At 30.6% G+C, this 16,564-nt stretch overlaps 1 protein-coding gene across 2 annotated transcripts in view; it reads right to left on the bottom strand.

Moving 5' to 3' along the window:
* ais (aramis) overlaps positions 1-571 on the bottom strand; it is a 58,585-nt gene extending 58,014 nt beyond the window's left edge. Inside the window, exon 1 of one of the 2 annotated variants that reach the window (XM_067271992.1) lies at positions 380-571. In XM_067271992.1, coding sequence (XP_067128093.1) covers positions 380-466 — 87 coding nt within the window. In that variant the 5' untranslated portion in view covers positions 467-571. The remainder of the gene's footprint in view (positions 1-379) is intronic. The other variant, XM_067271993.1, reaches the window with a different exon arrangement.
* Between the last annotated feature and the right edge of the window lie 15,993 nt (positions 572-16,564).

Below are 16,564 nucleotides of genomic sequence, written 5' to 3'. Positions count from 1 at the left end.
ACACTGTTTTGATTGATGAAAGACTCATTTCGCTATGAAGCAATGGGAGACGTGTAAGACAAAACTTTCCGAGCGACATATGTATATATCTTTAAAAGTATAGGGTCTCACATTATGCGTTGTTTATTTATTTTACTTTCTTAACCCTTAAATGCTACTCTTATTTTGTAAGAGACCTCACTAATAGACATGTCCTAAACAAATAGAAATGTTTGGAGGCGACACACATTAAAGAAAATAACTATCACGTTAACTAAAGGCAATCATGTCATTCCTTCTACAGTACAGTTTTTATACCAATTATAGATGGACAACTTATAATTACTTATTCTATAACTAAAATATTAAAAAGCATATTTTTATAAAGAAAAACACTAACTCTCAGTTTCCGTGCATCGTCACCAAATCTCGAAAAATCAAATTTTGTTCCACTGCTTAACTTCCTAAACAAGCACATGGCATCCATGTTTAAATTTGAAAACACGTGGAGTATTGTTTAGTAACGTTATCGAAATTATTATTTTTTAAATATTTTTTTAATAAGTAAGTAATTTAAATTTTTACTTTTTATAATAAAATTAATATTTTTTAAATACATTAAAATCTCAATTAATCAATTTAACTTTTGACTTTTTTTTACTCCATAAGCACTTAAGATTTTTTAAAATCATACCCCTTATGGGTTTGGCCAGGCTCATTATGGGGCAGCTGAGAGTGAGAGACGGAACCCGACGTTTCCGACACAGACCGGTTAAGAATTCCTGGGTTGATCGCCCGGATTCGATTCAGGGTACCCCAGAGCAGTAGGCCGTCGCTCTAAGGATACTTTTTTTTTTTGTAACTCTTTCCGCCCAGTGGACACTAAGAGGGCCTCTTATAGCAAGCCCATTATGGGTTCGGCCAAGCCCACAATGGGGCGGCCGGGTGGTAAGGGACGGGGACCGACATATCCGGACGGACCACCCCCGAAAAATTCCTGGGGATTTTTCGACCCGTCCGGATTCGATCCCGGGTCCCCCAGGGCGGCAGGCTGCTAACCTTGACCGCTCGGCCATCCGGCCTCTGCTCTAAGGATACTAGGAGAGTTAAATCTGATTTCATTTTGTTTATTAGTATGAAAACAAATTATATCGGAGTCAGTCAATATGCAAAAAATAGAGAAAACAAAGCTTGACACGAATTCATTATGATAAAATTACAAAGATTCAGATTAAATTCGAATTTAGATCTTCAGTAATACATTTCAGTAGTTAAATGTCTCACTGATCTAGGCCGGACGGCCGAGGGTTCTTTCTTTAACTTTTTCCGCTCTGCGAACACTAAGAAAGCCTTTTTAAGAAAGCCTATTATAAGTTCGGCCAGGCCTACAATGGGGCGGCCGCGTGGTGAGGGATGGGGACCGACATATCTGGTCTGACCACCCTGTCGAAAAATTCCTGAGGATTTTTCAACTCGTTCGAATGCGATTCCGGGTCCCCCAGAGTGGTACTAGTTTGCTGCTCTAAAAGATCCCGGGTTCTGGTTCAGGTTTAATCCTTAAATTTTTTACGGATGCCTTGATCTAGAGGCATTAGGTCCAACCCCATTTGACCTACCGAACCCACGATAGTCATAGAAAAAAGATCTGCTATTATGCTCAGATGGTATTATGAGTGATCTGATCTACATTTGCATTAGTTAGCAAATGTAAGTAATAAGTATGATTTGACTGTATGAGATATTTGACGGCGGGATGACCGGGCGGTTCAGGTGTCAGCCTACCGTTCTGGGAACCCGTGAACAAATTCAATCAGGTTGAAAAACTCTAATAATTTTTCGGGAATGATAAGTTCCGGATATGTTGGGCTCTGTCCCTAACCACCCCATCGTCCCATTGTGGATCTGGTCGAATCGACGATAAAAAAGCTCTTTTAATGCCCCCACGGGGTATTGCTTCTTCCATGAAAAGATGACCGAGCGATAATATGATGCTTCTTCACTTGGAAAAATCAGGATCGATTCTGTGCATTTTCAAATATTTATCCGGGAATTAAAACGAAATTTTGATGCTCATTCTTAACATAATCGCTAACTCAATTGAAGAACCGCCCGGAGGCCGGATGGCCGAGCGGTAAAGGTGGCAGCCTACCGCTCTGGGGGACCCGGGATCGAATCCGAACGGGTCGAATAATCCCCAGGAATTTTTCGGGGGGTGGTCCGTTCGGATACGTCGGGCCCCGTCCCTCACCACCCGGTCGCCCCATTGTGGGCCTGGCCGAACCCATAATGGGCCTACTGAAAAAGAGGCCCTCTTAGTGCCCACAGGGCGGAAAGAGTTAAAAAAAAAAAAAAAAAAAAAAAATAATAAAAAAAAAAAAAAAAAAAAAAAAAAAAAAAGAACCGCCCGGATAGCCGAACAGTAATGGCATCAACTTGCCGCTTTGGGATACCGAAGAACGAATCTGGGCGAAGGACACCATAATGTGTGGTCTGCTCCGGATACTTAAAGCATTTTATTCGTAAAAATGCTTTATTAAACTTAAAAAAATCGTCATTTCTTAATGTAAACCCATAGACCACGTGATGACAGTCGACAGAACATGGCGGCGATGACTCGTATGTCGCTACTCTGATAACTAGGTACTCTTTTTTTTTTTGTTTTAACTCTTTCCGCCCTGTGGGCACTAAGAGGGCCTCTTTTAGTAGGCCCATTATGGGTTCGGCCAGGCCCACAATGGGGCGACCGGGTGGTGAGGGACGGGGCCCGACATATCCGAACGGGCCACCCCCCGAAAAATTCCTGGGGATTATTCGACCCGTTCGGATTCGATCCCGGGTCCCCCAGAGCGGTAGGCTGCCACCTTTGCCGCTCGGCCATCCGGCCGTCAACTAGGTACTCTAGTAAAGGGTATTGAACTACGCTGGCTATTATCCAGTTTTCATTACTTAAAATTTAAAATAAACCAAAAGAAAACTTTTTCTACTTAAATTAAATATATGAGTAAATGAATATCACAAGATAGTAGGCCTAAATACATAAATCAATTATTATTCAACTTTTCGTTTTATATGTTCTAGAAAATATTATTTTATTAAAAGATTGATTCTTTATGTGTAAATAAATAATATTAAGTAGATGTAGATTCATTATATCTTGTATTCAAACAATTATGCGCTGTAAAAAATCTATTTTAATAAGTTTTATTACTTTAAAATGATCGTTAATCAATTTTTAATGCATAAATTCTTCAGAATTTTAGCTAAATTACTTAATTGAAAAAGTTTTATTTATTGTAAAAATTTTTTAAAAATAGAAATAAAGAATTTATCATCATAAATAGAGAAATGATAATCATTTTATGCAAATTATTGCACGCAAGAGCAAGATGCCTAAATGGAAAGACTTTCTTTAATTACACGCAGAATCCGGGCTGAACTTTCGAGTTTTCATTCGGAAATTCAGTCATTCTTAACATATGACTGATCTAATGGCAGTGGCGTAGCGAGGGGGTGCAAGGGGGTGTATCATGCACCGGGCGCCGCTCACAGAGGGGCGCCCAAATGGTCTCCAAGACAAACTATATGTGTTTCTGGAGGGAGAAAGAACCGCCCGGATAGCCGAACAGTAAGTGGCATCAACTTGCCGCTTTGGGATACCGAAGAACGAATCTGGGCGAAGGACCCCATAATGTGTGGTCTGCTCCGGATACTTAAAGCATTTTATTCGTAAAAATGCTTTATTAAACTCCAGATAAATTGCCAGATAAAGTGCCATATTTCCCCCTCCAGATACCAATAAAGTGTCGGGCGCCAGTTATGTTCGCTACGCCACTGTCTAATGGGGGCATTTTGTATCGTAGTGATTTGTTATTTTAAATAGTACCTTTTATTGCAGGCAGATGGCAGAGTGTCCAAAAAGAAAAATTGCTTAAAAATTCTGAAATCATGTTCAATATACAATTACCAGGCACAGGAATTTTGTGTTTAATATTGAGAAATATAGTAAGAAAAGTTATATATATAAACGTAGAAAAATGTATTATAACAAAATATTTTCCTTGGATAATTGGTTAAGATTTTGCAGAGTTGTATTGAAATGATTTATTTAACAAGCGTTTTTAAAAACAATAAAACTTATTAAAATGGATTTTGTAAAGCATATAATTCTTCAAATATAAAATAAAATGAATCTATATCTATTTATTATTTACTTACAGGTTCAATCCTTTAATAAAGTAATGTTTTCTACAACGTTTAGAAAACTTGAATAATAATAACTGCTTGGTATCTTCTTACATTCATTTACTCATAAATCTTATTTAAATCAAAAACTGTTTTTTTTTTCTTTTAGTTTATTTTAAATTTAACAGTAAACAAAAGAATTTTAAGTAATGAAAATTGGATAAAAGCCAGTGTAGTTCAATACACTTTCGCCATTGATATTTTGGTGGAAATAGAATAATTCTGGGTTTCTTGAGTTATTCTTGTATTCGATTATTTTGAAAATATAAAAGTGCAACTTCAAGAGTAAATCTAGAAATTCAAAAGATTTTTATGCGTTTATAATTAAAGATTTTAAGAAAATTACAAGCGATAATATTTACGTATATAATTTAATAATCTGCGTATAATTATAATTCCTATTGAAATCTTTAGAAGCATTTTATTGTAAATTTAGTACTTTATTATTTCGATTTAAAACTAAATTGTATAATAAATAAATAAACTGTTAATGACTGTATACAGTCACTAACATCTTATCATTTCTCTTTTATATTTTGCGATTTGATTAAATGCAGATCTGCTTAGAATTGTCTTTCACAACATGGTTTTAGATGATCTCAGTTGTGTAAGATGCTTACAAAATAAATTAAACATATCATCTTGACATACTTTCAAATTTAATTTTTGAATTTATTAATTTTGGCAACTTTCAGTTTCTAGGTTATGCACGATCTATCAAAATCTGATCGATTTTTAAATGCTATTTTAAAAAAAATCGCTTTAAATTGGATGTCGTCCATAAATAAAAATAAACTTAAAAATAACACAATTGCTATTTTTAAATTAACTGGGAATTTTATAAATTAGCATACATAAATTTAATGATGTAATTATTATAGACGTAAGCCATTTTTTAAGGGATCCGGTTATCTGTAGACGAGATTTTATAACCAGTACATTGCTTGAAAACTTGTTAAATTATGATTAAGTTAATAAATAAATCTTTTTAAATTGTTTAAAAAATGAATTTAATAGTTAAAATATTTCAAAAATAAATAAGATACGAGGATTCTACTCTCGAATATGGCTCAATAAATTGTATTGGTTAGGCTATTTGCCTGATGTAATTGATATAACCATTAACTTCATTCTTTCATGTAGAAATTTAACTGGACTAATTTAGTCTTTCATAATATTTATTCTATTAATTGCTAAATATTTAGTTAATAAATTTGAAATTCGAGAAAAAAATTGCAACATTTTAAAATTATTATTTCTTCGATTCAAAATTTATTAATTTAAGCCTCTAGATTTTAATAAACAAGTTAATTACGAGATGTAATTTTATATATAATACTAACTATTTCAATGTAATTATATAAATAGTAAATTGCAGTTCTTAAATTAAACTGAAATGTTATATTAATAACTATTTTAATTTTTCAGAATTTTAGAATTAAAAAAAAAACAGTAAAGAGCAATTTAAATTTAAAAATAAAAAATAATTTAAAAAATACAAAATTTGACAGTTTATTTACATATACTAGATACATCCAATACAATGTATCTAGTATATTTAGTAAGAAGGCTGAGTTTGAGTTAGTGATTAGTTTATTTACATTCAAAAAACCCATTGAAAGTAAAATGAATCAAAGTTATTTATAAAAGTAGTTATTTTTAACTTATATGTATTACTACACTGGAGAGACCTTGACAAAGTTCTGTGCCCGAAACTTTTGTCTGACTATAAATTATTTTTAAAACAGGTGAAAAAGGAGGCATTTCTATTCATTTAATAATAAAACTAAATTTGGTTTTTTAATTTTTTTTTTTTCCATACTTCCACAGAAACTAACGTAAGAATTCAAAATTCCTTCGAAGAGATTGCGTCACTTCAACGAAACAAGTCACGTGTTGGTTCTAGCTTTTTACATAAACGATGAATACGTAAGCACGCGTATCGCGTGTTTTGACGTTGTCACACGTATACTTTATCGTTTCCCATGACACATATACGTTTCTATTCTATTTGAATATCTATATAAATAAACAGCTGCTAGAATAAGTTTAAATGTTTGTTTTACAAATGAGTTTAAACGTAGAGGGTAATCCATATCGTTAACTTTATATAATTTAATAAGAGATTATTACTATTTAAATTATTTTTCTTAGAAATTTTAAGGCTACTTATTATCTTATTTAGAATCGTTTTACTTCATTAAAATAATATAAAACGTTAGCAACATTCAAATTAATTTATAATGCATATAATCTAAATCTTAACACAGAAAAAAATATATTTGTGTCGTAGAATGAGAGTCAAACCTACGCCATTTATTTTCACATTAAATATGTAAAACACATTTCCTTTCAATACAATTCAGTCTCATTACATAGACATTTTGTTCTTTTAGCTTTAGAAATCTACAGTTAGAATTTATGCTTTGAATACCATTTATCACTCAAAGTATGAGCAATTTCAACGCTGTTTTAGTTTATTTTTTTTAAATTAATTTCATAAATAAAATATATATTTGCATCATTTCAATGTTTACATACAGACGTACAAATATCCTTTTTTTTTGGTTTAATTTTATACAATAAAAAATAACTACTCGAAATCTGTGCGATCTTTCATGTAATCAATGAGATTAGTTCATAGTTTATAAATTACGTGATTGAAATACCGCTCGTACGAATTAAAAATATGTAAATAAAAAAATTGAGAACGATATAAACATAGGCTTCCTGTTTACATTGCTTAATAAGATTTAGCAAAATATACAAATTCAAGCGGATTGCAAAAATGTGTCAAGGTATTACCTTGAGATATTTAATTTAACTAAGTTAATAATTTATAGTTTTATTTTTAAAACGCTTTCGGTGTAAAGTGAACAAATTAATAATTTGTTATTGATGATTTAATATCTGTTTTTCTTACAATAAAAAAAAAAAAAAAAACATTATCATCAGGCCTACATTTCAAGTAATTTATTTTCAGTTTCTATTGAATGGTGATGAAAATATTTAAACCGAAATATCGATTTTAAGATGGAAAATGTACACTTTTTACAGTTAGCAAAATTAGTCATTTGTTGTTTGTATAGGATATTATTAGAAATGTTTTGATCTTGTATTATTTGTGCAGATGTTAGTTACTTAAATAAAAGATAGTTTATCCCATAAACAAAAAGTACTATTGAATTCAATTACAACTAACTTCAGTTTTGCATTAAAAAAATCTTAGAATTTTTTTTAATGCAAAACTGAAGTTAGTTGTAATTGAATTCAATAGTACTTTTTGTTTATGGGATAAACTATCTTTTATTTAAGTAACTAACATCTGCACAAATAATACAAGATCAAAACATTTCTAATAATATCCTATACAAACAACAAATGACTAATTTTGCTAACTGTAAAAATCTATTCTGCACGAATACATCCAAATGATCTATTCATTTTCTAACTAACTGATGACTAACGAACGTCATTGAGAGATAAAAATACTTCATGTTAAGACCATTAAATTTGAGGAAAAAAATCAGATTAGAAAACTTATAAATTAAAAAAATAAAATAAAATAAAATAAGAATATAAATTTTATATTAAATTTTAAAATTATTTTCATGTTATGGGTTTCCTATATTCCGGCGCAAAAATAACTGATTATGGGTTAGATATACATCATTTCAATTAACTGGCTGAGTTACAAATATTAAATAGAATAAGATATATAATTTGGATATTATAATTATTATTATATGAAAATAATAAGCTATTCTGATAATAAATAATTCTAAAATTAAAAATGATTCAAAGCATAATTATAAAAATTACTATCGAGCAACGCAATTCGCATCTATTAGAACTGCATCACAGATCAATGTGCACAAATTAAACTATTTTTCAGTGAGGTAATCAAGACATATTATATGATAAATGCTGTCATTTTTTTCGTTTACAGCACAAAAACGTAGCATTTCTCTTTCACGTATTGCTTCAAACTATCGTTGCAATTAAGATCTTTGAAAATCTTTCAATTTAAGTTATATTATTGTTATGATTAGTTTTAAAAATTGCTTTCTCATTCCTAAAATTTTAAATGTAAAGCCTGTTAAATAGACCCCATATTTGAAATTTCCAGATTGCAATACAGACTTGTTTTTTAGCATTGTTGTTTATCATTTGTAATAAAAAAAGTTATTGTATATCCGACATTTTTATACATTTTTTACAGCGAATTTCTTCGTACTGGACCATTAGTAACAAAATTCTTAATGCATTTTCGAAGAAATCCATAAAGGAGAAGAAACTCGATGAGCTATTCGTGTGCTAATAATCTCCCACATCTCGTAAAGTCTATATATTCTAAATTTACTCTACTTTTTAAATTTACAATAGTAGCACATTCACTCGAGCTATTGGCAGCCTTAAAAAATAATAATAATAAAATAAAATTCCACAGACTTTTTGAATACTAATCTCTTGTTTTTAAAATAAAGTTAATATAGGAATTCCATAAAAAGCTGCTTGTGTAAATACTCAAGTTTTACTTTTTTCCTTATTTTTACATATAAAAATAAATGAAAGAAAAAACTAATTTATTTATTAACAAAAATAAATCGAATTTATTCACGTCGAGGATGATATTTTTTAAATGATGATGCTCGTCGGAAAAATCACACGATTTAATAATGATACATTTGTTATATTGCGTTGATCTTTACGTGACTTATTGCGTTGAAAAATATTTGAAATATATTACTACGACTTGATTATACGACATAATAATCAAGTCGTAGTAATATATTTCAATTATTTTTATTTATATTTTTATCATTTATATTTTTATTCAATTATTAGTTATAATTGATATTATTTTTTAATTTGGTTTAGATAATTTAAAATAATAAATTATTTTCTCTTCAAGCAAAAGAAATTTATATGTTTTATATATTTACATCTCCAAATAAGTAGATTCTTGTATATTACAGGTTGGCACAATAGACGAGAAATTGTTTTTTTTTTTTTTTTTTTTTTTTGTGCGTTTACACACGGCGTTTTGATTATTCGGAACGTTAATCGAGTGCCAGGTGTCCTCGATTGTCGGGAATTATATCAATCTCCGTCCTTTCTTTCGTCCATTTTGATTAGTCGTTCTCCCTCAATCACGCTTTCCGAGTGGCTGGTCCCTTGTTACTAAGCGTAACGCGATTTCTACCTGGAGCGCGAGAAAGGTCAAAGTCGAAGACGAATTCGATCTTCCACCGATCATAGGAAGACTTCCTTCCGCGGTTTATGGTTTCTGCCTCGCAGTTTGATATAAACAATGGGTGTCCAAAAGAAAAAAACACATGAATTTTTTAAACTAATAAATTTTTCTCTAAATTAAGTGGTTTTTCGCGTCTTTCGTGACGGTTCGAACCTGTCCGGAACCTCATATTTCCATAAAAGTTTTAAACAAATACTGGAAATGACAAAAATAAACAATTTATGTATTTTAGTTCTAAAATACAAATAATACATACATAATACAAATTGATACGATACAAACAATGATAGAAAAACTTGTTTTTTTTTTAATTTTTTACAAAATAACTATTCGGCGATTTTTTCCGCAAAGTCGTTAATTACTTCATCATAAAAGTCGCTGGTCGTCGACTCCAACAACGTATTTAAAAGCACTTTTTCTATCGAAAGCAACACTAGCGACGACAATTTTTCCTCCGACCGCGTGTTCCTGGCCAATGTATGAATTTGCTTCGTAATCGAAAAACTGCGCTCAACAGACGCGCTGGTAGATAGTACCATAAAAATTTATGATATTAAATCATATAATTCTTTTAGTACGTCTTTGTTCGGATCGACGTTAATTATAATATGTTTTATGTTTAAGAGTAACTTGTCAATATAGCCAGGACACGAATATAAATATTGCGTCTCTTATCATTTATAACCAAACCCACCTAACCCAACTTATCCTAATAAATTACCCCTATTCTAATAATTTGGTTGCTAATAATTATGGTAATTTATTAGGATAGGTTAGGTTAGGTTAGAACGTGCGTTCCACTGTTTCCTTGCTGGAATTAGAGACGAGCCGCCATCTTGGCTACCTAGGTACACATTAACCATTAAATCATATTCTGTAAGATTACAGTACGTTGTATGGTTTACGATTATACTACCTCGTAAACTAAATACAGTTTAACCCGTTTATAACGTCATCCATGGGACCGGCAATTTTTTGACGTTATAACCGAGTGTCGTTATCTGCGGGGTCATAATTTCAGTCCGATAAAAAGTACCAAGTGTGTTTAAGAATGTATTATAAACTCCATTCTAATTTTACATCGTATGTATTACCGTAAAATTATTTCTTAATGGTAATACCGTATACTGTATCTATTATGATAGTAATAATTTATTATCGTATGTATAAAAATGCAAACTATTTACGTTATTTTGTCTAAGTTTACATCGATGTAATTAAAAATTTCAAAAATTACATTTTATAAGAAATTTCTATTTGTCTTAAGTTTCAATAATGACGGAACTTCCGGTTTTGAGAATAATGTCGAATCAAAAGGCAACAAAGGGTTAAATTAATGAATGCCAATTAAAAATAATTCAATTATTTCTTTATAAACTATTTGATATAATATGTTATATTAAAAATAATAGAATATTTAACAATTTAGCATAAAGTAATTTAAAAATGAGTACGTAATAAGTAATAACCGATCGTCAGGTCGTTTAAAAGTGGCGAATTTCACCCCACCGAAGTCAGGTGGAGAGAGCACCACTCACAGTTGTTCTAGGAATTTGAACTCTGACCCTAGGACTGTACACCTGGTATTTTTTTTTCTTTTGTCAAATAGAATTTGTAATCTAATTTTCTAAATTTGGAAGTGCTTCAAATATGACGTTAAAACAAAGTTTTATGTCGTTACAAGTGGGTTTTTTTTAACATTATCTAGTATAGTAAAATCGTGAAACCGATAAAAATTTGACGTTATATTAAAATTGTCGTTACATCCGATGACGTTATAATCGGGTTAAACTGTGTATGTATATATATACAGTATATATACGTGTACATATGTTTTGTAATATATTTTGAAATTGTTTTTTTATGTTTTCCTTTCACGTTTTACCAAGAACTTTGAAACGACGTCCCAATTTTAACGAAAACAATAATAATATTATCAGACAAAATTTTAAATATTTTAAAAAATATTATATTATTTATAACTAAGACTAGGATATCAAGGTACCAAAATCATATAAACAGTTTAATTTTCAGTGCCTTGATGTACTGTACCAGTCTTAGTTATAAATGATAATCAAGCTCAATTAAATTTTAATTCTATAATATAATCTTGTAAATTATACATTAATCAATAAAATAGTGTAATGTATTTCTTAAAATTTGTAAAAATAGGACCACGTCTCATGTTAATTTCTTCAACAAAAACAAAATTTCAACGAACAATAAAAATGTATGTAGTATATTTATTACTAATGACAGAAGCAATTAGTCTAATGGTCATCTTAAATAATCTAAAACCGGAAATAATTATTTCGATAATAGTAATTTTCCAAGATAGATTTTTAATCAGTGCAATTATTCCCTTAAGAAACGCTTTGTTCATTATATTCTTCTTATGTTTAGGCTCCATTTCTACTTTTGGTTTATTTATTCTTTTATGAATGGGCATTACTAAATTTTATCTCTTTCTAAAATCTATTATTGTGGGAGTTTCTGTGCCATTCTGGGAGGCAAATTTCAAGAGCAACAGCAGACCATTTATTAAATGTAAAATTTTGACCAATAAGAATAATAATCAGAATTTTTTATGATAATTATGTAGAGATACAAAAGTAAACACTGTATATTAAATTCTTTATTAAATAATATTAAATTAATAAGAGCGGTGGTATTGTTTTTACAACTGGTTGGCCAACCATCCAGAAACAATCTAGGACAGGCCTGGCCAACCCAAATTGTTTCGTGGGCATCTTTGATCATGCGTAACATTACGGTGGGCCACAATTTAGGATAACATGCCTTTAAAAAAGTAAAATAAATACAAAATGAATAAGATTTTATTCTTATACCAAGAGTTCGTACTCGCACTTGCGCATTATAACCAGGGCTGTGGAGTCGGAGTCGGGGAAATTTTTGACGACTCCGACTCCTTTTTACTTTCCCAACTTGTTATGTATATAAAAAACGAAAAAGTATTTCAATCATATCACATTTGACTCTCCGAGTTTTTTGCAAATCTATACGTTTGCAGATCTCTGGAACCCAAAAAATGTCAAATAAAGAAAAAATTTCGCGCGTCCACTCGCGTATGTTGGCGTCTAATTTGTTTAATTTCTTTATTCTGCTCTGAACTATTAAACAATATCTCAGAATGAGTAAAGTTTAAGAAACAAAATTTGGTACAGTAGTGTGTGTATAAAGGGCATTAATGCTATTAAATTTTGGTTCTTTATTAAAGGTCGACAGGGTACAGACATGGAAAGAGTCATGTGTCATATCTCCAGTGTGGTCAAACTTAATGAATATTTTACTCGTTATTAGCATTCACAATCTTATAATATAATCGAGATGGGTTAATAATAACAATAATACTGTAATAATAAAAATGATAAGCTCAGAGTTTAAACTGTTAAGAGTTGAAATTAGGTATACAGTTAGGATACATCATAAGAATGTACACTAAGAAGGGATTTTTCGAAATTCCTCTCACGGAGGGAAGAGGGAGAGGGTTAAAGATTACCCCGAAGAACTCCGTTTCTACCGTACTATTTTAGATGCGGTATTTTGCGTTTTTGTGAAAAATCGAACATTTAGATCCGTCTAAAAATTCTCTAATTAGTCTCGGAAGAGAGAGGACCTAATTCTTGCACCCAGTGAAAACGAGTAAAATCGGCCATAATCTAAATATCTTAATCTTCGTTATCGTTACTTTTTACGTGAGCAACATCTGGCTCATCTGCTGATTTTTTTTTTTTTTTTTTTTTTTATAAAACTCCTCTCTACCCTCAAAATTAAGCTCGAGTTCTAATATGAGCACAGACAGAAAAGGAAATCTTACAAAATTTGAAGATGATATTTACTATTTACTGGAAAAAATAAATCAAATTGACCATTTTGTACATAGAAGCCCGTAGGATTATTTTGACTAATGTCATTAATGAAAGTTTAGACCATACAAAAATAAATTTCGAGGTTCCTGGTTTGGAATAAAAGGATATTAATAGGCAAAAAGACTCAAAATTTATTTTTGTGTGGTCTAAACTTTTATTAATGAAATACACATTGACCACTCTTCGACTTTATATGTTAAAACGGCAATACTGCATTATCCAGACATTATCCAAAATACAACATTGATTGTCACAGCATTGTCACCAACCAAGTTTCGGTAGAGTGTTTATCTTCCACTCTTAAAATTATTAAATATGATTTAAGAGCTTCAGTGAATGCTGACTTAATAGATATTTTTTGTAAGTGATATTTTTTGTAAGGAATAATTCAGTTTATAAAAGACATGAAAAATAATAAATTAATCAACATAATAAAATAAGCAACCTTTTTTTTACCAGTCTAAATGTTACATTTCTCATTCTTGACTTAGTTTAATGTATCTATATACTTATATATTACCCAATATACTCGTATATTATGTACTGTACAACGTTTTTATTAAACTAATTTGTTTGTATAAGAAAGTATTTACTATTTTTATTTATACATGCTTACCAAATACCAATGCCACCATCAAACAAGTCAATAAATGTGAACTTATATATTCGGTAGATGTGTCAAATTTTAACGTTTAATTAATTTTTTAAAATCGTTTTATTTTGTATTTAAAAAATAATAATAAGAATCGTCGTCATTATTATTTTCCCGGCTGTTATACAGTATAGGCCTGTAACAAAGGAAAAGAATGACGATCAGTCAAAAAATGACTTTCTCAGATTTTTATCTTTTGGACTCGGGAAGCCTCGAAACGTAGAGAAGTGCAAACCGATGTGAGAATGTGTATCAACCGATTTAGCTTCAACCATTTTCAAGCTTAATAACTCCTGCGTTAAACCATCCCACTCCGATTCAAAATCGTGTCTCCCATACACTCTAACATTCGTACATACAAGAAATCTTTTGCATATCTCGACATTTCGAGGTGCTCCGAGTCCAAAAATGCAAAAATTTGGGGTGAGATCATTTTTGAACGATCGCTACACGTTTCCTCTGTTAGATATAACAACAGAAAAGTAAAAATTATCGTATTGACTCATTACTTAGAGCAGTGGTTCCCAACCGGTGTTCCGCGGAACACTGGTGTTCCGTAAGCATCTCCCAACTGTTCCGCAGATTTAGTCGCAAATCGGAAAGTGTACAATCGTATTCGAGCCGCCGAATATCAAAAAATTAAAATCATGAAATTTTCATAAACTTAAATATATATGTACGACTCGTACTTATGGAGTGTACTACTGTTTCGAATAAGATAAAGGCAATGATAAAAACTGAATGAAATATGTAAAAAACATCAGGCACAAGTTTCCCATTAAAGTTATTTAGGTATATTTTTTCCTGTCTTAGAATTGGCGTTAATAATATGAGTAGATATTTTGAATTATAACTGCTCAATTCTGATAAAATAACTGATGGCAAGCTTATGTATTTCATATTAACTTAAGTGTTCCGCTAAAGAAAATTGCTCACAAAAATGTTCCGCATCCTAGAAAAAATTGGCAACCACTGACTTAGAGGCATATTTTAGCTTTGGAATAAAAAAGTTTCTACGTTCTATCTTTATTAGAACTACAGTGTATTTATTGATGCTAATATTCTGAGGTCACGTGATGACGTCAGCATTTTCGGGCCTACTTTGTTAACAACTCCGCCCCTGGTCGGAGTCGGAGTCGTGTAAAAATCTACCGGCTCCACAGCCCTGATTATAACAATGACACGTGCAAATTTTTATTTATTTAATTGTTTTGGTATACACATAATGGGAAACAAAAGTTTTAATAGATATATAATATTGCTTAGAGGGCCACACAATTTAACGTGACGGGCCGCGGGTTGGCCAGGCCTGATCTAGGATATTGTTCTATAAACTGAATAAATGCTTACAGATATAAATTAACAATTCATATTAGCTTAATATGTTTATTAATTAAGATGTATAATATTTATTGTCGTGATCAACTTGCAGTTATTTTTCTCATATGACTTAAAGTTTAATATTTATCAGAATTTACCATTGTAATTAACACAGTTCATTAAAACATAGACAATTTAACTAAAATCAAAACAATAGATTGATTTCAGTTTTCTAAATTTAAAATTTAAAAGTTTGCTAATATATTATATATTTTAGGATAATTGAAACAAACCATTTTAAAATAAATGTAATCGTTTTAAGTATTCTTTAGATAAGCTGATAATAGCATTTACAACTCAGAATCAGTGAAAATGGGATCTAAAACTAATCGAACATTGATTATTTTTGAAAATTTATTTATTTATTTATCTATATTTGTGATATTATATTGGCGTGTTAATAAAATCGGTTCTAGTCAAAGATTGATTTCACAAACTCCAATAACCACCACCTTGTAAGTTGCTGAGGGAATTTTTAATTAAGAAAACTAACGTTTTCGATTGATTTCACCTACAAATATTAAAAACCGTGAACATCTGGTCCTCATTAAGGTTAAGTGGTGTATTGTATTAACTTTCAGATAAAGAGTTTCATCTTTTGTTGCAAGGTAATAAACCCCGGGGACACGCTCAGTATAATAAGTTTTCAAAATAAATCCCTTCTCCGAATTTTCCAAGCAAGAAACGATGACAAATACAACCAAGCCCTTTCTGAAAGTTTATAGAAAAACTTATTTCGTAAAAATGTATTTAAATATATAAATGTAAAAAATAAATATAGGCCCAACTGAACGAGTGAGACGCACAGCATAAGTACCGTTACCCGATTTTTGTATTAATAGGCCTGCCCAAATATCCATAAATGTATTACTGTATTATTATTATTTTTTTAAATTTAAATTTGTCTAATGTATCTAAGTTTAACATACTTTAATATTGTTGGATTTACTTAAAAATATTTGTTTAAATGTTTGTATGAGTAGGATTAGCTGTAAAGCCGGAAACAATTAAAGTTAGTGACTTGGAGCAACAGCTTAAGTTGTACACCTCCCGCTGTACAATAAATGAAATTTATTTTTACTGTTGATATATTTCTATTTTTTTTTCTTTCTTATTTTTTCAAAATTATGTTTTATTTCTAATTAATTTAAACCAGTAATTATT

Source organism: Centruroides vittatus, unplaced genomic scaffold (genome assembly GCF_030686945.1).
Source record: "Centruroides vittatus isolate TY-2023 unplaced genomic scaffold, ASM3068694v2 contig_417, whole genome shotgun sequence".
NCBI lineage: Eukaryota > Metazoa > Arthropoda > Arachnida > Scorpiones > Buthidae > Centruroides > Centruroides vittatus.
This window is presented reverse-complemented; position numbering and strand designations above follow the sequence as displayed.